Source organism: Salmo trutta, chromosome 15 (genome assembly GCF_901001165.1).
Source record: "Salmo trutta chromosome 15, fSalTru1.1, whole genome shotgun sequence".
Taxonomy (NCBI): domain Eukaryota; kingdom Metazoa; phylum Chordata; class Actinopteri; order Salmoniformes; family Salmonidae; genus Salmo; species Salmo trutta.
The window spans coordinates 51661056-51688546 of NC_042971.1; the positions used below are offsets into that span (position 1 = coordinate 51661056).

Here is a 27491-nt window from a genome sequence, read left to right on the forward strand (position 1 = left end):
CATTTTTGCTAAATACACCACCATGTTGAACAAACTAATTATCTGTGGGCATTTATACAATTACACCGAAACTTCCAATTTCCATCACAGCTGTGGCGATTTGTTTTTATATGGTATACCTTTATTCTCATAAAAACTGAGGATGGTTACAAACCAGATTTCCATCCAACCTTTCTTTGCAGTAAAGTACATGTTGGATAAGAAATGTCATGACAGGCCTGATGGAAACAGAAAATTTGTCCGTAAACTTTCCATATGTCGACAAAACAAAACATGCTAGACAAAGTGGGATCTTGTAGTGTCTGTAAAATGAATTATGTGAGAAATGTTGGTGGTAAACACTTTCATGTGCAAATATTGATATAATAACCATCATATCGAAGTAAACTTCCCTGTTAAATCACAATAAAAAAAAGTCATGTATTTTTGTTGTTGTTGAAAATTAAATATTCCACGAAATTTGTGCCCTAGGCCTTTATTACTGCTGTATGAGCTGAGAAAATGACTCGTCAGAAGAGCGGGGAGAAAAATCCACCCCCCCCCCAGACCAAATAATTCCTCAGCACCCCCATCAGTACAGGTGAAAATGCGATGGAAACACGTTTAAGTTGTATTTTGTATTCGGTACATGGGAATTTAACCACAACAATTATTTAACAGAAATTGAATAATGTGTCCCTGAACAAAGGGTTGGTCAAAATCAAAAGTAACAGTCAGTATCTGGTGTGGCCACCAGCTGCATTAAGTACTGTAGTGCATCTCCTCCTCATGGACCGCATCAGATTTGCCAGTTCTTGCTGTGAGATGTTACCCCACTCTTCCACCAAGGCACCTGCAAGACATTTCTGGGGGAAATGGTCCTAGCCCTCACCCTCCGATCCAACAGGTCCCAGACATGCTCAATGGGATTGAGATCCGGGCTCTTCACTGGCCATGGCAGAACACTGACATTTCTGTCTTGCAGGAAATCACGCACAGAACGAGCAGTATGACTGGTGGCATTGTCATGCTGGAGGGTCATGTCAGGATGAGCCTGCAGGAAGGGTACCACATGAGGGAGGAGGATGTCTTCCCTGTAACGCACAGCGTTGAAATTGCCTGCAATGACAACAAGCTCAGTCTAATGATGCTGTGACACACTGCCCCAGACCATGACATACCCTCCACCTCCAAATCGATCCCGCTCCAGAGTACAGGCCTCGGTGTAACACTCATTCCTTCGACGATAAATGATAAACGTCCTGTCTGGTCCAGCGATGGTGGGTTTGTGCCCATAGGTGACGTTGTTGCCGGTGATGTCTGGTGAGGACCTGCCTTACAACAGGCCTACAAGCCCTCAGTCCAGCCTCTCTCAGCCTATTGCGGACTGTCGGAGCACTGATGGAGGGATTGTGTGTTCCTGATGTAACTCAAGCAGTTGTTGTTGCCATCCTGTACCTGTCCCGTTCCTGTGTAGGTGCTGTTACACATGGTCTGCCACGGCGAGGACGATCAGCTGTCTGTCCTGTCTCTCTGTAGGGCTGTCTTAGGCGTCTCACAGTACGGACATTACAATGTATTACCCTGGGCACATTTGCAGTCCTCATGCCTCCTTGCAGCATACCTAAGGCACATTCACACAGATGAGGAGGGACCCTGGGCATCTTTCTTTTGGTGTTTTTCAGAGTCAGTAGAAAGGCCTCTTTAGTGTCCTAAGTTTTCATACCTGTGATCTTAATTGCCTACCGTCTGTAAGCTGTTAATGTCTTAACAACCGTTCCACAGGTGCATGTTCATTAATTGTTTATGGTTCATTGAACAAGCATGGGAAACAGTGTTTAAACCCTTTACAATGAAGATCAGTGAAGTTATTTGGATTTTTACGAATTATCTTTGAAAGAGTCCTGAAAAAGGGATGTTTCTTTTTTTGCTGAGTTTTATGAACACAATTGTTTTCTACTGGATGGATGATCAATGAAAAGTATTACACTTGCTATCCTTATCAGATATCATAAAATATGAAACATTAAAATGCTTATCTTTAAACTCTTGGCCAGCTTCCAGAATATGAGGTGTTTCTGAATATGACAGAGTCAAATTCCTCCAGGAAGTAAACATAAAATCTATCTAGTTTTATAATTGTGTCCTCCAATATTGACCAGAAAGAACAATTTCCATTTATATTTCTATCTATTAACTCCTATATTTGTAAACTAAATTATACCAATATCAGCATTATATCATTGAATATTATTAAACCATCAATGTCTCCATGAATGTCAAGGTGTGTTATACTGCACAGTGGAGTTCAAGTCTATTCAGTCAGGCGGGCTAATCCTTCAGAGGCCAACAGGACTGTGAACTTTCAACCAGTTGGAAAAGAAAAAGAGAAGAGATTCACTACTGTGTTTATCAAGAGAGCCAAAGTCCACCTGCATCCCACTGCGTGTCTACTCAGGCCACTGGTTCTCAAACCTCACCTGATTCACAACCTCAGCTGATTCTCACAAAGGTCCTGCCATGTCACAGACACTGCTATACAATGAGCGAACTTCAAAGAATGTCTATGCATTAACAGTGGTGGAAAAAGTAGACAATTGTCATACTTGAGTAAAAGTAAAGACACCTTAATAGAAAATGACTCAAGTAAAAGTGAAAGTCACCCAGTAAAACACTACTTGAGTAAAAGTCTAAAAGTATTTGGTTTTAAATATACTAAGTATCAAAAGTAAATGTAATTGCTAAAATATACTTAAGTATCAAAAGTAAAAGTACAAATCATTTAAAATTCCTTATATTAAGCAAACCAGAGAGCGAGTACTTTTGGGTGTCAGGGAAAATGGATGGCGTAAAAAGTACACTATTTTCTTTAGGAATGTAGTGAAGTAAAAGTACAAGTTGTCAAAAATATACATAGTAAAGTAAGGTACAGATACCCCAAAAAACTACTTAAGTAGTACTTTAAAGTATTTTTACTTAAGTACTTTACACCACTGTGCATTAACCATTTGCATGCTTCTCCCACAACTGATAACAGTGGCAGAAGGCAAATACATAATGTGTACATATGTATCTACAAAACATCCACAACTTTATACTACACTTGAAAATACAATTCTTATTCAAAGTAAATATCAACACATCTTAAAGTTGAATATTTAATTTTACTTTGCATTATCATTTAACATAAGCTATCACAGATCATTTCACATTTGATAATTTCGAGCAATCAAACCTACTACAGGTCAATGCACGTCATATGACCAAGACAGGGCTCACGCTCAGCATGTATTTTGTGTGCATTTGTTATCTGTCACAGGAAGATGCAGTGCAGTGGAATATGCCCATGTCTACAGCATTGTCTGATCATTTTTTCAGCAGGCTTGGAGTAACGCTTTGCTCTATGAGAGAGAGCGAGTGCGAGAGAGGGAGAGGGAGAGAGAAAGAAAGTGAGAGGGAGCGAAAAAAGAGATCAACATCAGCGTTCCACGTTTCTAAGATATCCCATGGTTCTTAGATGAGCCAATGCTTCAATAACACATGACACGTTATCAACCTAAACAGCTAATACTATGTAAATATCTTCATTCATAAATAACATCAACATATGTTCCGTAACATCCAACACATGCTCCTTTTAACAAACTGTAGGTACATACAGTAGTACAAGTGAAGATCATATCCTTTGGCAGCACAAACACTAGTGCCAAGCAGTCACAGTATAGAAGTATAAAAAACAGATTACAGATGTAGGAATTTAATTTGAGTCAATTTGCTACAGCAGGAAAATAATCCTGCAGCAACAGGAAATGTGAATTATTATGTGGATTATAATTAATGGACATTTTGTAGAGATTGATACATTTTCCATTAGAGCAAATCAAGTCTGAAATTTCAAAGGGGAAATTACAAACTTTAGAAGCCATTTTAAAACTCTACACTACTGCATAGCAGAAAAATTCTCAGCAACAAAAGAGTGATACAATTAAGATCCTACATCTGTATGACTGTGTCATAACATCACAGTATTGAAGTATAGAACACAGATTATGACCACGTCATAACACTGTACAGCAAAATCCAGGGTGGGGGTCAAAGACAATGATGCAATCTATATGATGTAATCTATATCATGTCTATGGTAAGAGAGGAGGGGAATTCCTTGCGTTGAGACTGAGATAGGTAAGGATGGTGTAACAACGCATTGTTTAACAACATACTTCAGCACCCTGTTTATTGAAATCCGGTTTCCAGGTTTTAGAGATAAGTGAAAGAGATCATTTTCCCCCAGAAGCAGTAAAGCATGCTTGAAATACGGGAGATATTCTGTTGCAGTTTCTTTTTGTTTCACTGTAAACACTGTGTTGATAAGTACATGAATCCAATAAGCATTCTGTCTGCACAAGACGCATGAAGTTGTAAAAAGTGTGAGAGCCTTAATTTGCTGCTAATTCAGGTTCACATTACTGAAAGTAGGAAGACCTAGATTATGATTTGTGATTTTATTAGGATCCCATTTGCCGACGCCAATGGAGACAGCTTGTCTTCCTGGGTTCCGACACATAACGAAAAAAACAGACAAAAATACTTTACAATTGAAATACATTTGAAAACAATTGGAAGACAAAATATTATATTTAAGAGGAAATTAGAAACCGCTATTTAGGAGGGAGGAGGAGGAGGAAATGGGAGGAAGACAAGGGAGGAGGAGGACGAGGTCGTCTCTCAGTCGTCTGTGTCTTTGACGGTGTTGTCATTTAGGAGGACGTGCCAGCGCTCGATCTTCTTGTCTTTGTTCTTGAGACATTCGTACCAGTGCTTTAGACACTCCCCCTTGGCTGTGATGCCCAGCTGGCATCCTCCTGGAGGGAGATAAGGTTTTTAAATATATTATTTTGAAGACGGCTTAAAAACTGCACAATATTGTTTGTTAAATATAAAAATCAGTAACTACAAGTACATTCATTATGCCATCTCAACTGAACTCACCAATTAAATTGTTGGATTTCTCAACTCACCAATGAAAAACGCTGGGTGTGCCCATGTTATAGTCCCAACTCACCAATGAAATCGTTGGATGTTCCCATGTCATAGTCCCAAACGGAGATGTCCAGGCTCTTCTTGGCCAGCTCACCATGTTTGATCTCATAGCTAAACTCCTGCAACACAACTTCAGCCATCAGACTCCATTTCTCAGTGCATAGACACAGACTGCCATTAGACTCTGTATTAATAAAACAATGGCCTTGATCCTGAAATGGTGTTGTTAGAGACAGATATGGAGGGGACACTAACCTCATTGAACTCTGGGTTGAGGGTCTTCTTCTTGATCTGGGTCTTGTTCTTGGCTTTCTTCCCCATGTCTGGTTTCAGGCAGCTGCAGGTCACAATCACAGGAAAGAATCAATCAATAAACCAATCAATCAATTCATCCATCCATCAATATTTTACTGCTGTAGGAAAAGGAGCTATTAGAGAGAAGAAACATAATCAGTCATGTTGAGAGGTATGTTAGAACATGTACATCTTGACGAAGGGGTCTGAGTATCCATTAGAGTCCATAGCTGCCAGGTGAGCACAGCGCACCACTCCCACTATCAGACGACCCTTCTGGGTGCTGTAGGTTAGAGAGATCAGGATACGACCCCTCTCCTCTGCTTCATCCTCCTTTACCTGTAGGACACACGCAGGCATGAACACACACACAAAAAGGTTTACAAGTGCATTTACATCCACTACCATAAGAATTTCCCCATAGAGATTTACATATCAAAGACGGTTATGTACAGTATGTATAGATATAATCTCTCTGCTACTGGTCATTTATTCACCTGATCAGTCATGTACACTGAGTGGACAAAACATTAAGAACACCTACTATTTCCATGACATAGACTGACCAGGTGAATCCAGGTGAAAGCTATGATCCCTTATTGATGTCACCTGTTAAATCCACTTCAATCAGTATAGATAAAAGGGAGGAGACAGGTTAAAGAATTATTTTTAAGCCTTGAGACAATTGAGACATGGATTGTGTATGTGTGCCATTCAGAGGGTGAATAGGCAAGACAACATACTTAAGTGCCTTTGAACAGGGTATGGTAGTAGGTGCCAGGTGCACCAGTTTGTGTCAAGAACTGCAACGTTACTGGATTTTTCATGCTCAACAGTTTCCCATGTGTGTCAAGAATGGAAAGAAATAAATCATGCAGATGACATCAGAATTCAGCTACTATCTTATGTGTGAACGTCAAGTGTAAACCCTGAGTACTGTGTCAGGTGTAGATCTTAGGTGTGAACGTCAAGTGTAAACCCTGAGTACTGTGTCAGGTGTAGATCTTAGGTGTGAACGTCAAGTGTAAACCCTGAGTACTGTGTCAGGTGTAGATCTTAGGTGTGAACGTCAAGTGTAAACCCTGAGTACTGTGTCAGGTGTAGATCTTAGGTGTGAACGTCAAGTGTAAATCCTGAGTACTGTGTCAGGTGTGAACATCAAGTGTAAACCCTGAGTGTCAAAATCAAATCAAATCACATTTTATTTGTCACATGCGCCGAATACAACAAGTGTAGACTTTACTGTGAAATGCTTACTTACAAGCCCTTATATAACCAACAATGCAGTTTTAAGAAAATATAGTTAAGAAAATATTTACTAAATAAACAAAAGTAAAAAATGTATTAAAAAAAAGTAACACAATAAAATACCAATAATGAGGCTATTAAAAGGGGGTACCAGTACTGAGTCAATGTGCAGGGATACAGGTTAGTCGAGGTAATTTGTACAGTCGTGGCCAAAAGTTTTGAGAATGACACAAATCTTAATTTTCACAAAGTTTGCTGCTTCAGTGTCTTTAGATATTTTTGTCAGATGTTACTATGGAATACTGAAGTATAATTATAAGCATGTCATAAGTGTCAAAGGCTTTTATTGACAATTACATGAAGTTGATGCAAAGAGTCAATATTTGCAGTGTTGACCCTTCTTTTTCAAGACCTCTGCAATCTGCCCTAGCATGCTGTCAATTAACTTCTGGGCCACATCCTGACTGATGGCAGCCCATTCTTGCATAATCAATTCTTGGAGTTGGTCAGAATTTGTGGGTTTTTGTTTGTCCACCCGCCTCTTGAGGATTGACCACAAGTTCTCAATAGGATTGAGGTCTGGGGAGTTTCCTGGCCATGGACCCAAAATATCGATGTTTTGTTCCCCGAGCCACTTAGTTATCACTTTTGCCTTATGGCAAGGTGCTCCATCATGCTGGAAAAGGCATTGTTCGTCACCAACTGTTCCTGGATGGTTGGGAGAAGTTGCTCTCGGAGGATGCGTTGGTACCATTCTTTATTCATGGCTGTGTTCTTAGGCAAAATTGTGAGTGAGCCCACTCCCTTGGCTGAGAAGCAACCCCACACATGAATGGTCTCAGGATGCTTTATTGTTGACATGACACAGGACTGATGGTAGCGCTCACCTTGTCTTCTCCGGACAAGCTTTTTTCCAGATGCCCCAAACAATCGGAAAGGGGATTCATCAGAGAAAATGACTTTACCCCAGTCCTCAGCAGTCCAATCCCTGTACCTTTTGCAGAATATCAGTCTGTCCCTGATGTTTTTCCTGGAGAGAAGTGGCTTCTTTGCTGCCCTTCTTGACACCAGGCCATCCTCCAAAAGTCTTCGCCTTACTGTGCGTGCAGATGCACTCACACCTGCCTGCTGCCATACCTGAGGAAGCTCTGTACTGGTGGTGCCCCAATCCCGCAGCTGAATCAACTTTAGGAGACAGTCCTGGCGCTTGCTGGACTTTCTTGGGCGCCCTGAAGCCTTCTTCACAACAATTGAACCGCTCTCCTTGAAGTTCTTGATGATCCGATAAATGGTTGATTTAGGTGCAATCTTACTGGCAGCAATATCCTTGCCTGTGAAGCCCTTTTTGTCCAAAGCAATGATGACGGCACGTGTTTCCTTGCAGGTAACCATGATTGACAGAGGAAGAACAATGATTCCAAGCACCACCCTCCTTTGAAGCTTACAGTCTGTTATTCGAACTCAATCAGCATGACAGAGTGATCTCCAGCCTTGTCCTCGTCAACACTCACACCTGTGTTAACGAGAGAATCACTGACATGATGTCAGCTGGTCCTTTTGTGGCAGGGCTGAAATGCAGTGGAAATGTTTTTGGGGGATTCAGTGCATTTGCATGGCAAAGAGGGACTTTGCAATTAATTGCAATTCATCTGATCACTCTTCATAACATTCTGGAGTATATGCAAATTGCCATCATACAAACTGAGGCAGCAGACTTTGTGAAAATTAACATTTGTGTAATTCTCAAAACTTTTGGCCACGACTGTACATGTAGGTAGGGGTAAAGTGACTATGCATTCAGGTGTAAATCTTAGGTATGAATGTCAAGTGTAAACCCTGAGTACTGTGTCAGGTGTGAATCCTGTCTCAGGTGAGTCTTACCTCCTCCTCGTAGAGAGCCATGCCCCGGACTGAGCCTCCTGTGCCTGCCTTCTTCACCTGGGACAGGAGGAGGCATGGGGGTGAGATCACTTCTATCAGTATTATAACAGTTGGATCCCCAATGCACAAGTGGTTAGACAACCGTCTCCAGACATGCATGCACTCATGGACACACACTGTTGTAGTTCCTACCTGGACCCCCCTCTCTAGACACACACTGTTGTAGTTCCTACCTGGACCACCCTCTCTAGACACACACTGTTGTAGTTCCTACCTGGACCACCCTCTCTAGACACACACTGTTGTAGTTCCTACCTGGACCACCCTTTCTAGACACACACTGTTGTAGTTCCTACCTGGACCACCCTCTCTAGACACACACTGTTGTAGTTCCTACCTGGACCACCCTCTCTAGACACACACTGTTGTAGTTCCTACCTGGACCACCCTCTCTAGACACACACTGTTGTAGTTCCTACCTGGACCACCCTTTCTAGACACACACTGTTGTAGTTCCTACCTGGACCACCCTCTCTAGACACACACTGTTGTAGTTCCTACCTGGACCACCCTCTCTAGACACACACTGTTGTAGTTCCTACCTGAACCACCCTCTCTAGACACACACTGTTGTATTTCCTACCTGGACCACCCTCTCTAGACACACACTGTAGTTCTTCATCTGGTTGGCTTTGAGTTTCTTCAGAGCAACACGCGTCTCTCCTATGAACTCATTGTGTCCAAACTTGTCCATATCACTTACCGACAGCCTGGAAGCAGGAAGAGGAGTTTTAATCTCTTATTATTTTGTAATTTTACCCCCTTTTTCTCCCCAATTTCGTGATATCCAATTGCGATCTTGTCTCATCGCTGCAACGGGCTTGGGAGAGGTGAAAGTCGAGTCATGCTTCTTAACACCTGCTCACTTAACCCAGAAACCAGCTGCACCAATGTGTCGGAGGAAACACTGTTCAACTGACGACAGCTTGCAGGCGCCCGGCCCTCCACAAGGAGTCGCTAGAGCGCGATGAGCCAAGGAAAGCCCCCCCGGCCAAACCCTCTCCTAACCCAGACAACGCTGGGCCAATTGTGCGCCACCCTATGGGACTCCTGGTCACGGCCGGTTGTGACACAGCCTGGGATCGAACCCCAGGCTGTAGTGACGTCGCTGGCTGTAGTGACGACCGCTGCGCCACTCGGGAGGCCCAGGAAGAGGAGTTTTATTCTCTTACTCTCTTCTTGCATCACAGAACAGTTTTTATTCTCCTCTTTCCCTTTAGCTCTGGGAAATCGTACTGATTTAAATGGAGAGCCACTGAACAAAACTGGGCCAATATCAATGTAAACATTTTCCTTTCATTTGAAATGGAATCATTTCCGAGTCATTTCAGATGGCCCAGTGGGTCACTCATACAGTATATCCAGTAGTGGTATGGTTGAGGCTGTATTTACCGTAGTGTTTTGCGCTGCATGTCGTCATCAGTGATACCATGGTACACCAGAGTCTCATTCCACACTGGGTTCAGAGTGCCCTTCAGGGTCTTAGTACGCAGCTTGTTAGACTGGAGGAAACGGGGAGAGGGGGAGGGGGGAGACAGGGGAAGAAATAGAGCAGGAGACGAAGGGAGATAGATGGAGAGAGACAGAGAGAGGGAAAGATTTTTCTTATTTTCACTTAGTGCAAAGTTTGTTCAACTTTTAGACTGTCTAACAGTTAGACTGTGGAGAGAAGATTAATAGATATACAGTACATGATTACTTCACCAGGGGAACGTCTGTGTCAACAGGAAGCAGGAGTACAGGCCTACTGTGTGGTCCAGAGGTTAAAGATCCAAGCACAGATGTACAGCCTAAGCTACCAGAGCCGGCATTGGGTTCGAATTCGACCCATGCCCTTCTAACATGCAAACTCTCCTAGTTTTCCTGTCTCTTCTTCACTGTCCTATCTCAATAAAAAATACATCAAACCAGGGCTACAACACAAAGACAAGATTATAGGAAACCAGAAGTGTTGAAGTTACCTTACTGGCTCCAGGTAAGAGGTGCAGCTTGACGTAGGGGTCTGCTAGTCCGTTAGAGTCCATCGGCTTTAAACCCTGTGAGAAAGAGAGAGAGAGAGAGAGGGAGAGAGGGAGAGAGGGAGAGAGAGAGAGATTATTATTGCTTTGGCAATATTGACACAATGTTTTTCATGCCAATAAAGCAGCTTGAATTTGAATTTGAGAGAGGGAGAGAGAGAGGGAGAGGGAGAGAAAGCGAGAGCAAGATGTCATCAAGGCAAAGGGTGGCTATTTTGAAGAATCTCAAATATAAAATATATGTATATTTTATGTAACACTTTTTTGTGTTACTACATGATTCCATATGTGTTATTTCATAGTTTTGATGTCTTCACTATTATTCTACAATGTAGAAAATAGTAAAAATAATGAAAAAACCCTGGAATGAGTGGGTGTGTCCAGAATTTTGACTGGTACTGTAGATGTATACACCGTGTCGTATGTGTGTTTTTACCTTGGCTTTGACTATGTTGCAGTGCAGCGTGTTGTTCCCCGGTTCATAATGCAGAATGAACTCCAGCAACCCCAGCGTGGCTGATGGACAGAACAGAATAATGACAAAAGAAAGTCAGATTGGTTCTGCTACCAACAAAGAGATAGGGAGAGGGAATAACAGAACCACAGAGAGAGGGAGAGTGTGGGTACATTAGAACACGTGTATTTTTGGTTGTTCTACGCAAAGGAATTGTCCTTAGAGCTCTGAGACAGGATTGTGTCGAGGCACAGATCTGGGGAACGGTACCAAAAAATGTCTGCAGCATTGACGGTCCCAAAGAACACAATGGCCTCCATCATTCTTAAATGGAAGAAGTTTGGAACCACCAAAACTCTTGCTAGAGCTGGCTGCCTGGCCAAACTGAGTAATCAGGGGAGGTCAGGCAGGTGACCAAGAACCCGATGGTCACTCTGACAGAGCTCCAGAGTTCCTCTGTGGAGATGGGAGAAACTTCCAGAAGACAACCATCTTTGCAGCACTCCAATCAGGCCTTTATGGTAGTAGAGTGGCCAGACGGAAGCCACTCCCCAGTAAAAGGCACATGACAGCCCACTTGAAGTTTGCCAAAAGGCAACCTAAAGGACTCTCAGACCATGAGAAACAAGATTCTCTGGTCTGATGAAATCAAGATTGAACTCTTTGGCCTGAATGCCAAGCGTCACGTCTAGAGGAAAGCTGGCACCATCCCTACGGTGAAGCATGGTGGTGGCAGCATCATAATGTGGGGATGCTTTTCAGCAGCAGTGACTGGGAAACTAATCAGGATGAGAGAAAGATGAACAGAGCAGTACAGAGAGATCCTTGATGAAAACCTGCTCCAGAGTGCTCATGACCTCAGACTGGGGTGAAGGTTCACCTTCCTACAGGACAACGACCCTAAGCACAGGTCTCTGAATGCCCTTGAGTGGCCAAGCCAGAGCCCGGACTTGAATCCAATCGAACATCTCTGGAGAGACCTGAAAATAGCTGTGCAGCGACGCTCCCCATCCAACCTGACAGACCTTGAGAGGATCTGCAGAGAAGAATGGGAGACACTCCCCAAATACAGCTGTGCCTTGTAGCATCATACCCAAGAAGACGCAAGGCTGTAATTGCTGCCAAAGATGCTTCAACAAAGTACTGAGGAAAGGGTCTGAATACCTACAGTTGAAGTCGGAAGTTTATATACAGTGAGGGAAAAAAGTATTTTATCCCCTGCTGATTTTGTACGTTTGCCCACTGACAAAGAAATGATCAGTCTATAATTTTAATGGTAGGTTTATTTGAACAGTGAGAGACAGAATAACAACAACAAAAATCCAGAAAAACGCATGTCAAAAATGTTATAAAATTATTTGCATTTTAATGAGGGAAATAAGCATTTGACCCCTCTGCAAAACATGACTTAGTACTTGGTGGCAAAACCCTTGTTGGCAATAACAGAGGTCAGACGTTTCTTGTAGTTGGCCACCAGGTTTGCACACATCTCAGGAGGGATTTTGTCCCACTCCTCTTTGCAGATCTTCTCCAAGTCATTAAGGTTTTGAGGCTGACGTTTGGCAACTCAAACCTTCAGCTCCCTCCACAGATTTTCTATGGGATTAAGGTCTGGAGACTGGCTAGGCCACTCCAGGACCTTAATGTGCTTCTTCTTGAGCCACTCCTTTGTTGCCTTGGCCGTGTGTTTTGGGTCATTGTCATGCTGGAATACCCATCCACGACCCATTTTCAATGCCCTGGCTGAGGGAAGGAGGTTCTCACCCAAGATTTGACAGTACATGGCCCCGTCCATCGTCCCTTAGATGCGGTGAAGTTGTCCTGTCCCCTTAGCAGAAAAACACCCCCAAAACATAATGCTTCCACCTCCATGTTTGACGGTAGGGATGCTGTTCTTGGGGTCATAGGCAGCATTCCTCCTCAAAACACGGCGAGTTAAGTTGATGCCAAAGAGCTCCATTTTGGTCTCATCTGACCACAACACTTTCACCCAGTTGTCCTCTGAATCATTCAGATGTTCATTGGCAATCTTCAGACGGGCATGTATATGTGCTTCCTTGAGCAGGGGGACCTTGCGGGCACTGCAGGATTTCAGTCCTTCACGGCGTAGTGTGTTACCAATTGTTTTCTTGTTGACTATGGTCCCAGCTGCCTTGAGATCATTGACAAGATCCTCCCGTGTAGTTCTGGGCTGATTCCTCCCCGTTCTCATGATCATTGCAACTCCACGAGGTGAGATCTTGCATGGAGCTCCAGGCCGAGGGAGATTGACAGTTATTTTGTGTTTCTTCAATTTGCGAATAATCGCACCAACTGTTGTCACCTTCTCACCAAGCTGCTTGACGATGGTCTTGTAGCCCATTCCAGCCTTGTGTAGGTCTACAATCTTGTCCCTGATATCCTTGGAGAGCTCTTTGGTCTTGGCCATGGTGGAGAGTTTGGAATCTGATTGATTGATTGCTTCTGTGGACAGGTGTCTTTTATACAGGTAACAAGCTGAGATTAGGAGCACTCCCTTTAAGAGTGTGCTCCTAATCTCAGCTCGTTACCTGTATAAAAGACACCTGGGAGACAGAAATCTTTCTGATTGAGAGGGGGTCTAATACCTATTTCCCTCATTAAAAAGCAAATCAATTTATAACATTTTTGACATGCGTTTTTCTGGATTTTTCTGTTGTTATTCTGTCTCTTACTGTTCAAATAAACCTACCATTAAAATTATAGACTGATCATTTCTTTGTCAGTGGGCAAACGTACAAAATCAGCAGGGGATGAAATACTTTTTTCCCTTACTGCACACCTTAGCCAAATACATTTAAACTCAGTTTTTTCACAATTCCTAACATTTAATCCTAGTAAAAATTCCCTGTCTTGGGTCAGTTAGGATCACCACTTTAATTTAAGAATGTGAAATGTCAGAATAATAGTAGAGAGAATGATTTATTTCAGCATTTATTTATTTAATCACACCCCCAGTGGGTCAGAAGTTTACATACACTCAATTAGTATTTGGCAGAATTGCCTTTAAATTGTTTAACTTGGGTCAAATGTTTCAGGTAGCCTTCCACAAGCTTCCCACAATAAGTTGAGTGAATTTTGGCCCATTCCTCCTGACAGAGCTGGTGTAACTGAATCAGGTTTGTAGGCCTCCTTGCTCGCACACGGTTTTTCAGTTCTGCCCACAAATTTTCTATAGGATTGAGGTCAGGGCTTTGTGATGGCTAATACCTTGACTTTGTTGTCCTTAAGCCATTTTGCCACAACTTTGGAAGTATGCTTGGGGTCATTGTCCATTTGGAAGACTCATTTGCAACCAAGCTTTAACTTCCTGACTGATGTCTTGAGATGTTGCTTCAGTATATCCACATAATTTTCCATCCTCATGATGCCATCTATTTTGTGAAGTGCACCAGTCCCTCCTGCAGCAAAGCACCCCCACAACATGATGCTGCCACCTCCGTGCTTCATGGTTGGGATGGTGTTCTTCGGCTTGCAAGCGTCCCCCTTTTTCCTCCAAACATAACGATGGTCATTATGGCCAAACAGTTATATTTTTGTTTCATCAGACCAGAGGACATTTCTCCAAAAAGTACGATCTTTGTCCCCATGCGCAGTCTGGCTTTTTTATGCCAGTTTTGGAATAGTGGCTTTTTCCTTGCTGAGTGGCCTTTCAAGTTATGTCGATATAGGACTCATTTTACTGTGGATATAGATATTTTTGTACCTGTTTCCTCCAGTGTCTTCACAAGGTCCTTTGCTGTAGTTCTGGGATTGATTTGCACTTTTCGCACCAAAGTACGTTAATCTCTAGGAGACAGAACACGTCTCCTTCCTGAGCGGTATGACGGCTGCGTGGTCCCATGGTGTTTATACTTGCGTGCTATTGTTTGTACAGATGAACGTGGTACCTTCAGGCATTTGGAAATTGCTCCCAAGGTTGAACCAGACTTGTGGATGTCTACAATTAGTTTTCTGAGGTCTTGGCTGATTTCTTTTGATTTCCCCATGATGTCAAGCAAAGAGGCACTGAGTTTGAAGGTAGGCCTTGAAATACATCCACAGGTACACCTCCAATTGACTCAAATGATGTCAATTAGCCTATCAGAAGCTTCTAAAGCCATGACATCATTTTCTGGAATTTTCCCAGCTGTTTAAAGGCACAGTCAACTTAGTGTATGTAAACTTCTAACCCACTGTAATTGTGATACAGTGAATTATAAGTGAAATAATCTGTCTGTAAACAATTGTTGGAAAAATGACTTGTGTCATGCACAAAGTAGACGTCCTAACTGACTTGCCAAAACTATAGTTAGTTAAGTGGAGTGGAGTCATTAAGTGTATGTAAACTTCCCACTTCAACTGTAAATGTGATATTTCCATTTTGTTTTTACACATTTGCAAAAAAAAATTAAAACATTGTTTTTACATTGTCATCATGGGGTATTGTGTGTAGATTGATGAAGGGACATTTTTTTAAATCCATTTTATAGAATAAGGCTGTAACGTAACAAAATGTGGAAAAGTCAAGGGATCTGAATACTTTCCGAATGCACTGTAGGTCGGGGCAAAGTGACTAGGCAACAGGTTATATAATAAATAGTAGTAGCAGCGTATGTGATGTGTCAAAAGAGTTAGGACAAAAGGGTCAATGCTTTAGCAGTCTTATGGCTTGTGGGTAGAAGCTGTTCAGTGTCCTGTTGGTTCCATACTTGGTGCATCGATACCGCTTTTTGGTTTTTTAAATTTATTTCACCTTTATTTAACCAGGTTGGCCAGTTGAGAACAATTTCTAATTTACAACTGCGACCTGGCCAAGATAAATCAAAGTAGTGCGACAAAAACAACAACACAGAGTTACACATAAACAAACGTACAGTCAATAACACAATAGAAAAATCTATGTACAGTGTGTGCAAATGTAGAAGAGTAGGGAGGTAGGCAGTAAATAATCCATACAGGCGAAATAATTACAATTTAGCATTAATACTGGAGTGATAGATGCGCAGATGATGATGTGCAAGTAGAAATACTGGGGTGCAAAAGAGCAAGAGGGTAAGTAATAATATGTGGATGAGGTAGTTGGGTGTGCTATTTACAGATGGGCTGTGTACAGGTACAGTAATCGGTAAGCTGCTGTGACAGCTGAATCTTAAAGTTAGAGAGGGAGATATAAGACTCCAGCTTCAGAGATTTTTCCAGTCATTGGCAGCAGAGAACTGAAAGGAAAGGCGGCCAAAGGAAGTGCTGGCTTTGGGGATGACCAGTGCAATATATCTGCTGGAGCGTGTGCTACGGGTGGGTGTTTCTATGGTGACCAGTGAGCTGAGATAAGGCGGGGCTTTACCTAGCAAAGACGTATAGATGACCTGGAGCCAGTGGGTTTGGCGACGGATATGTAGTGAGGGCCAGCCAACGAGAGCATACAGGTCGCAGTGGTGGGTAGTATATGGGGCTTTGGTGACAAAACGGATGGCACTGTGATGACTACATCCAGTTTGCTGAGTAGAGTGTTGGGGGCTATTTTGTAAATGACATCGCCGAAGTCAAGGATCGGTAGGATAGTCAGTTTTATGAGGGTATGTTTGGAAGGAGGCTTTGTTGCGAAATAGAAAGTCGATTCTAGATTTAATTTTGGATTGGAGATGCTTTATGTGAGTCTGGAAGGAGAGTTTACAGTCTAACCAGACACCTAGGTACTTGTAGTTGTCCACATATTCTAGATCAGAACCGCCCAGAGTAGTGATGCTAGTCGGGCGGGAGGGTGCGGGCAGCGATCGGTTGAAGAGCAGGCATTTAGTTTTACTAGCATTTAAAAGTAGTTGGAAGCAACGGAAGGAGTGTTGTATGGCGTTGAAGCTCGTTTGGAGGTTTGTTACCACGGTGTCCAAAGAAGGGCCAGATGTATACAAAATGGTGTCGTCTGCGTAGAGGTGGATCAGAGAATCACCAGCAGCAAGTGCGACATCATTGATGTATACAGAGAAAAGAGTCGGCCTGAGAATTGAACCCTGTGGCACCCCCATAGAGACTGCCAGAGGTCCGGACAACAGGCACTCCGATTTGACACACTGAACTATATCTGAGAAATAGTTGGTGAACCAGGCGAGGCAGTCATTTGAGAAGCCAAGGCTATTGAGTCTGTTGATAAGAATGCGATGATTGACAGTCAAAAGCCTTGGCCAGGTCGATGAAGACGGCTGCACAGTATTGTCTTTTATGGATGGCGGTTATGATATCGTTTAGGACCTTGAGCGTGGCTGAGGTGCACCCATGACCAGCTCGGAAACCAGATTGCAGAGTGGAGAAGGTACGGTGGGATTCGAAATGGTCGGTGATCTGTTTGTTAACTTGGTTTTCGAAGATTTTAGAAAGGCAGGGCAGGATGGATACAGGTCTATAACAGTTTGGGTCTAGAGTGTCTCGCCCTTTGAAGAGGGGGATGACCGCAGCAGCTTTCCAATCTTTGGGGATCTCAGACGATACGAAAGAGAGGTTGAATAGTAATAGGTGTTGCAACAATTTCTGTGGATAATTTTAGAAAGAGAGGGTCCAGATTGTCTCGCCCAGCTGATTGGTAGGGATCCAGATTTTGCAGCTCTTTCAGAACATCAGCTGTCTGGATTTGAGTGAAGGAGAATCAGGGGGGGAGGGGTGGGCAAGTTGCTGCAGGGGGTGCTGAGATGTTGGCCGGGGTAGGGGTAGCCAGGTGGAAAGCATGGCCAGCCATAGAAAAATGCTTATTGAAATTATCGATTGCCATGTGGCAGCAGAGAGAACAGTCTATGACTTGGGTGGCTGGAGTCTTTGACAATTTTTAGGTCCTTCCACTGACACCGCCTGGTATAGAGGTCATGGATGGCAGGGAGCTCAGCCCCAGTGATGTACTGGGCCATACTCAGCACTCTCTGTAGCACCTTGCGGTCGGGTGCCTTGCAGTTGCCATACCAAGCAGTGGTGCAGCTCTCAAAGGTGCAGCTGTAGAACTTTTTGAGGATCTGAGGGCCCATGCCGAATCTTTTCTGCCTCCTGACTGGGAAAATGCGTTTTCTGTGTTGTTGTGTGGGGACTATGATAGGACCTTAGTGATGTGGACACCTAGGAACGTGAATCTCTCGACCCGCTCCACTTCAGCCACATCAATGTGAATGGGGGTGTGCTCGGCCCTCTGTTTCCTGTAGTCCACGATCAGCTCCCTTGTCTTGCTGACGTTGAGGGAGAGGTTGTTGTCCTGGTACCACACTGCCTCGTCGCTGACCTCCTCCCTATAGGCTCGTCATCCGTGATCAAGCCAACCACCATTGTGTCGTCAGCAAACTTAATGATGGTGTAGAAGTCGTGCACGGCCACACATTCGTGGCTGAACAGGGAGTACAGGAGGGGACTATGCACGCACCCCTTATGGACCACCGTGTTGAGGGTCAGCATGGCGGATGTGTTGTAACCTCTAACCCCTAAACCTAACCTTAGACCTTAGTCCCAAATCCCTCACCCTAATTCTAACCCTAACCATCATTTTAACCCTTAACCAAACCTCTAAGCCTAAAATAGCCTTTTTCCTTGTGGGGACATTCCCCACTTGTCCGAATTCACCTTGTTTTACTATCTGGTCCCCACAAGGATAGTAAAACCAAACACACACACACTCACTTACTGGATTCATCAGAGTCGTATTCGTTGTCATTGTCTTCGTTGGGAGCGGGGCCTGTGCGTGGTGCCGGGCTGGGTTTGGGGGCAGGAGTGGGTTTCTCCTCCCTGACTAGAGGTGGCGCTCTCTCCTCTCTCTGCTGTGGGTATCTGCTCTTCTGTGGTGCAGGGGCTGAAGAAGAGAAATACAGATATCTAGCCAGTCTCAATTTCAAAGTAGAAGGGATTATGCAAGTTAGTCGTTGGTGGAAATTGGTAGGTTAACAAAACCAAAGTTGTTTCTTCATATCCATTGACTGCTTTCAGAGGGAGTAAGGCAACACAGATGTAATTTTGTAATTTGGGTGAACTGTCCCTTTAATCATACCCTGTGCTGTGACTGTGTCAGCTGGAGCTGGTGGGTTCTCTCTTCCCCTGGCTGTGGGAGGTCTGGAGCCTAACTGTCTTTCCATCTTCACCACGTCCTCCTCCACGGCAGGGCTAACCTGGGCCTCAGCAACGCCCCCTAGTGTCTGAGCAGAGCTATAGCCCTCTGGGTCCTGTTGCTCTGATCTGGAGTACGGGGGCTCATCAGTGGGCTCTGAGACAAGACAAAGAGAGGAAGATGACATTTTAAAATATATATGCCCTCGATACCCAACATCTGAGACAAACTAAAAGCTTTTGCTTTTACCTCTCATACAAGTCTAACTAGTAGTGAAATGGAACTGCTTGTTTCCACTACTCACCTTGGCTTTGTATGTTGGAGTAGTAGTTATCCTGCTGCTCCTGTCGCTCTGTGTAGTCTTCTGCACCAGGGTCTGGCTGGTAGCTGGGCTGGGTACGGGAATAGGGCTGGGCACTGGGCTGGTGATGGGCATGGGTAGGGGGCTGGGTACGGGGGCTCTCTGTACCTGTCCCTCTGGGCCTGGAGATGGGCAGGGGAGCAGGGAGGACTTGCTGGGGTTGGCCCTTAAAGAACCATGCTCCAGAACGCTTCAACATCTAGACATAGAAAGAGAGATGGAGAGACACAGAGAAAGAGAGAGAGATGGAAGAGATGTAGAGAAAGAGTGAGAGAGAGATTGCGGGAGAGACAGCGAGAGAGAGATGGAGAGGGAGAGAATTAGATGGAAAGAGAGAGAAAATGAGATGGAGAGAGACAGAAAATGAGATGGAGGGGGGGTAGCGTGCTTAGCAGATGAGTTATCGTACATTGATTGACAAGTAGGACTATTTAATTAAAGGGTCTGAAACGTAGTGACTGAACCAGCTGAACCCTCATCTCCCTCCTTCTCTCTTGTCTACCCCTTCACTCTCTTCCTCTCTCCCCCCTTCTCTCTCTTCCTCTCTCCCCCCTTCTCTCTCTTTTACCCCTTATCTTCCTCTCTCCCCCCTTCTCTCTCTTCCTCTCTCCCCCCTTCTCGCTCTTTTACCCCTTATCTTCCTCCTTCTCTCTCTTCTACCCCTTATCTTCCTCTCTCTCCCCTTCTCTCTCCATCTGTCTCTCCATTTAGATTCTGAAGGGACAAACAACCACAATCGTTTCTCATAAGAGGGAATATTCAATGGAGGATAATTAGAGGGTAATGAGAATTATTATTAAAATGATTAAAGCTACTGACTGTCTCTCCACCCCTTCTTTCCTCCCCTCATCACTCTCCCCTTGTCTCCTCCCCTTCTGCCCCTCACGCCTCTCCTCTCTCTCTCTTTCCTCTCCCTCTCTTTCCTCTCTCTCTTTCCTCTCTCTCTCTTTCCTCTCCCTCTCTTTCCTCTCCCTCTCTTTCCTCTCTCTCTCTTTCCTCTCTCTCTCTTTCCTCTCCCTCTCTTTCCTCTCCCTCTCTTTCCTCTCTCTCTCTTTCCTCTCTCTCTCTTTCCACCTCACCTCTTGATGTTCACTGCAGATCCTACAGACCCACACTGGAGATGACCAACGGCTGTTCTGAATCCCACACTTACTGCACATGTGCTGGAGGCAGAAACACACACACACACACACACGCACGCACGCACGCACGCACACACACAAACACACACACACACACACACACACACACACACACACACACACACACACACACACACACACACACACACACACACACAGGTCTCTTGAGGCAGTGCAGGTACACACACAATTTTACAGTTCATGTAGTGAATGTACAGACAGGATCATCTCTAAGTAACAAGAACTAGAAAGTAGAACAAAAGAAAGTAACAAAATAATGAGTTACATGAGTTACATGAGTTACATGAGTTACATGAGTTACATGAGATGCAGGAGTTACAGGCAGTGGTGTAAAGTACTTAAGTAAAAATACTTTAAAGTACTACTTAAGTAGTTGTTTTGGGTATCTGTACTTAACTTTACTATTTATATATTTTACTTTTACTTCACTACATTCTTAAATAAAATGATGTACTTTTTACTAAATACATTTTCCCTGACACCCAAAAGTACTTGTTACATTTTGAATGCTTAGCAGGACAGGAACATTTTCTAATTCAAACACTTATCAAGAGAACATCCCTGGTCATCCCTACTGTCTCTGATCTGGCGGACTCACTAAACACACATGCTTCATTTGTAAAGGATTTCTGAGTGTTGGAGTGTGCCCTTGGCTATCCGTTTAAAAAACAAGAAAATGGTGCCATCTGGTTTGGTTAATATAAGGAATTTAAAATGATTTATACTTTTACCTTTTATAGTTAAGTATATTTTAGCAATTACATTTACTTTTGATACTTATTATTATTAATTTGTTTATTTTTTACCCCTTTTTCTCCCCAACTTCGTGGTATCCAATCAGTAGTTACAGTCTTGTCTCATCGCTGCAACTCCCGTATGGACTCGGGAGAGGCGAAGGTCGAGAGCCGTGCGTCCTCCAAAACACAACCCAACCAAGCCACACTGCTTCTTGACACAATGCCCGCTTAACCCGGAAGCCAGCCGCACCAATGTGTTGGAGGAAACACCGTACACCTGGCGACCGTGTCAGCGTGCAATGCGCCCGGCCCGACACAGGAGTCGCTAGTGCGCGATGGGACAAGGACATCCCTGCCGGCCAAACCCTCCCCTAACCCGGACGATGCTGGGCCAATTGTGCGCCGCCCCATGGGTCTCCCAGTCGCGGCCGGCTGCGACAGAGCCTGGACTCTAGTGGCCCAGCTAGTACTGCAAGGCAGTGCCTTAGACCACTGCCCCACTCAGGAGGCCAACTTTTGGTACTTAAGTATATTTAAAACTAAATACTTTTAGACTTTTACTCAAGTAGTGTTTTACTGGGTGACTTCACTTTTACTTGAGTCATTTTCTTTTAAGGTATCTTTACTTTTACTCAAGTATGAACATTTGGTACTTTTTCCACCACTGGTTACAGGAGTTACAGGAGATATAGGAGTTACAGAAGATACTGGCGTTACAGGAGATACAGGAGTTACAGGAGATATAGGAGTTACAGGAGATACGGGTGTTACAGGAGATCCAGGAGTTACAGGAGATATAGGAGTTACAGGAGATCCAGGAGATATAGGAGTTACAGGAGATACGGGGGTTACAGGAGATACAGGAGATATAGGAGTTACAGGAGATACAGGAGATATAGAAGTTACAGGAGATATAGGAGTTACAGGAGATATAGGAATTACAGGAGATACAGGAGTTTCAGGAGATATAGGAGTTACAGGAGATATAGGAGTTACAGGAGATATAGGAGTTACAGGAGATATAGGAATTACAGGAGATACGGGAGTTTCAGGAGATAATAGAGTTACAGGAGATCCAGCAGTTACAGGAGATATAGGAGTTACAGGAGATACGGGCGTTACAGGAGATACAGGAGTTACAGGAGATATAGGAGTTACAAGAGATACAGGAGTTACAGTAGTTTACCCAGTCAATGTGTTGTAGTAGTCTCTGTAGGTAGGTGTGTTTGTTACCTTCTTGCAGTGGGAACAGAGTACAGAGGTGACTCCCTGCTGTCCAAACGTCTCTCCACACAGCAGACAACGAGACTGACCATCTCCACACGCCGTCTTCTTCATACTGTCCAACCTAGTGGCAAAACGCCTGCAGTACACACACACACACACACACACACACACACACACACACACACACACACACACACACACACACACACACACACACACACACACACACACACACACACACACACAAAGGACACAGACTGTCCAGACAGGTCGCCAACCGCCTAGAGAGGAGAGATCACACAGTATACATACACACATACATACATACACACACACGGATGCACACACAGTTTTCTATTTCTCTCTCGTTCTCGTTCCTCGCTCTCTCTCTGTCTGTCTCACCCGATCCTCTCCTGCTCCATGGCCTCTATGGTCTCAGCCCGAGCCAGAACACTGTTGATGATCTCCTTCTCTTCGTCTGTTAGCGCCACCTCCTGAGAACCTCCTCCATGACCTCCACCATGCTGGTACATCCTGCTGACTGACCTGACAGACGGAGCAGGGACACACTTAAGGAACGGACACACCGGTAGAATTTGCCGGTCAACAGTACTTAACATCAGATTTGGTCCAGACCAGACCAAAAACCAATGTCCGTGGATGTGGAAATCAAAACCAGTCCGGACTGCACCAAAAAGAAGATGTCCAAAAGGCTTCGGTGTCGGTCCGTGTTTACTGAGGTGTAGCCTACAGTACTGCCTGTTAAATTGTTTTATGAATGCCCATCTATGTGTTAATCCTACTGTTTATAAAACACCAAAAAAAGACGTCCAAAAGACGTCGGCTCATGTTTACTGTGGTGTAGCCTACCATGTCGCCGCAATGGAATGTTATGAATGCCCATCCATGTGGTAGGCCCACTGTTTGTAAAACAGGCCATTGGACTGGCTTTATTAGTCCTGATTCCTGTGACTAATCAATGTGGCTATTTAGGCTCTGAATATCAGCTACCCAACTTTATCAGGAGTTATCACAGTGGGAAATGTAGAAGTATGTTATTTTTTGCTATAATCAGCTTGCCCCAAAAAAATTATGGATACAAATTTGAAACCACTGATCATGACAATGGGGTGGAACTCCTGGCCAACAGTTGTTATGGTCCATTCCATAGTGTCCATTCTACTTTGACCTGTCCTGTTTTTAGGATACGTTGTCTGATAACATGACAGTAAATGTTTTATTTGATTGAGCGCCATTTACTGTAGGTGAGGCCATTTGATGGGAGAATCCTGCATGATTACATTGTCATCCATTTTATCTCCATTCTCTAGGCTACAGAACAGACCACATAGACATTTATTTTATTTTCTTATACCCCTTTTTCTCCCCAATTTCGTGGTATCCAATTGGTAGTTACAGTCTTGTCCCATCGCTGGACTCGGGAGAGGCGAAGGTCGAGAGCCGTGCGTCCTCCGAACCACTACCCAGCCACTGCTCGCTTAACCCGGAAGCCAGCCGCACCAATGTGTTGGAGGAAACACTGTACACCTGGCGACCGTGTCGGCGTGCACTGCGCCCGGCCCGCCACAGGAGTTGCTAGTGTGCGATGGGACAAGAACATCCCTGCCGGCCAAACTCTCCCCTAACCCGGATGATGCTGGGACAATTGTGCGCCGCCCCATGGGTCTCCCGGTTGCAGCCGGCTGCGACAGAGCCTGGACTCAGGGATATCTAGTGACACAGCTAGCACTGCGATGCAGTGTCTCAGACCACTGCGCCACTCAGGAGGCCACATATTTCTACCATATCCTATATCTGCTACATGATTTATGTTAGATACATTTTTTGGACGGAACATTGGTGGATTGCCGCAGCAATGCGTCTCTCCAACAGAACCTGGAACCTGGAGAGGTGCGCTGGGAATGGACAAGCAAAATATTTAGTGCCCCTGCCTTAGACAAAGTGGGCACTGCTTATCACAGGGCGGCATCAGCTCTCACCTAAAAAGCCCATATGCCACTGGTTGAGAGAAATTGACATTGTTTTTAGGCAGAATTCTGTGAGGTTTTTTTTATGTGTTGTTGTTGGAGGTGCGTCTTGGTCAGTTTAGCTCAGAAAATGCCGCCCTGATTTAGCGCCTGGTCTTGTCCACTCCAATCTGTTCTAATGAGGCTTTGTGGGCATTGTACAGGGAAACAGAAGACATACGTGTTCCTGAGAGTCTTATCTTTCAGTTATGAGGTCATAATATTCTATGAACCAAGAGCCATTGTTGTTTTTATTCAGAGTTTTTCCTCAAGACACCATTTTCAAATCAGTGTATTATAGTGTTTGCTGCGGGTCACCAGGATCAGGGTCACTATCCCCATACCGGGCTCAAACCAGGGAACCTCTGCTCGCAGACACACGTGAACGTCCTCCTTGACAGGGTACCAACTGATTGAGCTATACAAAAGTACCAATTAGTTAGCTCCATCGGCGACATTTCAAGCTAGCTGTGGAGTGAACTTAACTCGCTACAGATGCATCAGTCCTGTCTGTCTCAACCCTGATCCTGGTGACCCGCAGCAAACACTGAAATACACTGACCTAAAGGATACACTGCTGTAGATATTCTACTTCACAGTGCTCTAATCTAGCCGATGATAATGATGTGTGCCTCTGTTCCTTGTTCAGTGAAAACATCTAGAGGCATTTTCAGTTCCTGGTAGCAGGTTATTGAACCCTGAGTAATGCACAGCAGTATTGAACCCTGAGTACAGATCACTCCAGACGCAACGGTTGACTTGATTCTGATGTGTGTTTCTCACTTTCTCTCTCTCTTTCTTACTCATTCTCTCCCCTCCATCTTTCTCTCCTCCCCCTCTCTCCTCTCTATTCTTTCTGTACTGTCACAAATGTTCTCTCCCTGATGATTGGAAATGTCAGGGGTTGCTGTGACAGCCGGCGGCATGGCAACATGACTGATTGCTGTCATCGTGTGTGTGTGCATGCATGCGTGTGCTTGTGTGACATTGGTGGGTTGAGGGGGCGAAGTCAGGGGAGGGGTCAGGGAGATACGGAATGTTCAAGAATGGCGTGACACTCTCACCCCATGTGTCATCACTCATCATCACAGACACACACACACACACTTACACGCACACACACACACTGTATGACATCAGTCTACAACCATAGAATGGTGCAGATGGAGAGAAGAAGAGATTCGTATATTTTGTAATATCTGTGGTGGCAGCCTTCGAATGGCTTGATATCTCATGAACAATATGACAAGTTCCCCTTGACATGGTTACAAGGATTACAGACCATGTTCTATAGAGGTGAGCTCTGCCCACAGTATCTCCGTGTACAGAACACACACAATATTACATCAGCTTCACTGACACCCTCCTACCCTGACACACACTATCATACTACCATGGTTATATACTCACCTCCAGCTACATAGTGGCTCATTCAACCCCTCTCCTCTCCTCTCCCCTCCTCTCCTCCTCTCGACCTCTCCCTCCCTCTCATCAGCTGCTTCACATGTAAAATCTCCCACCCAAAGCTGAACAAACACACGTACACACCAACGTGAAATGAGTTTGCTCTGAGTGGTTTGCATATAAACACTTGCACGCACGCACGCACGCATGCACACACACACACACACACACATACAGACAGTGTGCAGGACTAACGGGGCTGAGATCAAAGCCAGTCCTGTGACTAAAGGAAGTAAGAATGTTGGAGAACCTGAAAGTAAACATGATATTAAAAACAACTGTGTGTGTGTGTGTGTGTGTGTGTGTGTGTGTGTGTGTGTGTGTGTGTGTGTGTGTGTGTGTGTGTGTGTGTGTGTGTGTGTGTGCCCTGAGGGTTGATGGGAACTCTTCAATCTACACCTCTTCTCTGCTGACCCACTCAAAGGACACTTGTCACCAGAAAGACTTCTGTTTGACTCACACTTTTCTAATAACATGGCTGGGTGAAACAGGGACTGGTGTGTGTGTGCTTGTTGACAGTAGAAAATTATTTCGTCTGTGGAAGGAGAATGAAAACTGTACAGAAAGTTAGATTTTTCTCCCTTTCCAAACATAACAAAACAAAAACAGTTTTCAGTTCACATCTGGTTTGAGTCTGATTAGGAGATTAAAGAGCCAGGTGGTTTTTAAACAACATGCTGTGTGCTGTGTGGTGTATGTGTGTCTGTCTGTCCACTGCAGGCCTCTGCAGCTGCTGTCACAGACATACAAACACTCACACACACACACACACACACATATCAGCACACCTCCCCCTGGACACACAACACCCACACACAGAGAGCTGAGAAAGAGGACCTGTCACCATGCATCTCTACTGACTGACACTTTCACTGGCCCAGGGAAAAGCACACACACACACACACACACAGCCCAGGGAACTGCAGTCCAGCTGCACATTGAAGCCTTTTATGTCTACAAGATAGTGTGTGCTGTTCCCTGGTGTGTGTGTGTGTGTGTGTGTGTGTGTGTGTGTGTGTGTGTGTGTGTGTGTGTGTGTGTGTGTGTGTGTGTGTCATACCAGTGTCATCGTCCTGTGTGTCTCTCGTTTCTTTACATCTCACATTAGAATTCATAGACAAATGTCGTGGAAATAGGACATCAAACTCCATTCCATGTCATAATTTGGAGAATGTATGATTTCATGCATAAACAGCTGCAGTTATTCATCATTTTCTACATAATTTGAGATGAGACTGTCGTTCTATCAAGCAGGGAATGCTGCATTCATAGAATTAGAATTAGCAGGAGGGGTATTCCCACTCCAATCAGTTCTAATTCAATGGATTTTCCAATGCCTGAAGAATCCCAACAGCTTCCGAAAAATCTCTGGTTTATACATACAGTTACATTCAAAAGTTTGGACACACCTACTCATTCAAGAGTTTTTGTTTATTTTTACAATTTTCTACATTGTAGAAAAGTAGTGAA

The 27491-nt window shown here is 44.2% G+C and overlaps 1 protein-coding gene across 1 annotated transcript in view; it reads right to left on the minus strand.

Moving 5' to 3' along the window:
• Positions 1 to 3123: 3123 nt before the first annotated feature.
• LOC115149290 (rabphilin-3A-like) overlaps positions 3124 to 27491 on the minus strand; it is a 40044-nt gene continuing 15676 nt past the window's right edge. Inside the window, exons 3-17 of the mRNA XM_029692015.1 lie at positions 22933 to 23076; positions 22537 to 22666; positions 20483 to 20566; positions 19347 to 19602; positions 18986 to 19198; positions 18626 to 18790; positions 10957 to 11036; positions 10464 to 10538; positions 9895 to 10004; positions 9086 to 9212; positions 8443 to 8499; positions 5504 to 5652; positions 5275 to 5356; positions 5042 to 5138; positions 3124 to 4841 (exon numbers count right to left, since the gene is read on the minus strand). Coding sequence (XP_029547875.1) covers positions 4705 to 4841; positions 5042 to 5138; positions 5275 to 5356; positions 5504 to 5652; positions 8443 to 8499; positions 9086 to 9212; positions 9895 to 10004; positions 10464 to 10538; positions 10957 to 11036; positions 18626 to 18790; positions 18986 to 19198; positions 19347 to 19602; positions 20483 to 20566; positions 22537 to 22666; positions 22933 to 23063 — 1893 coding nt within the window. The 5' untranslated portion in view covers positions 23064 to 23076 and the 3' untranslated portion in view covers positions 3124 to 4704. The remainder of the gene's footprint in view (positions 4842 to 5041; positions 5139 to 5274; positions 5357 to 5503; positions 5653 to 8442; positions 8500 to 9085; positions 9213 to 9894; positions 10005 to 10463; positions 10539 to 10956; positions 11037 to 18625; positions 18791 to 18985; positions 19199 to 19346; positions 19603 to 20482; positions 20567 to 22536; positions 22667 to 22932; positions 23077 to 27491) is intronic.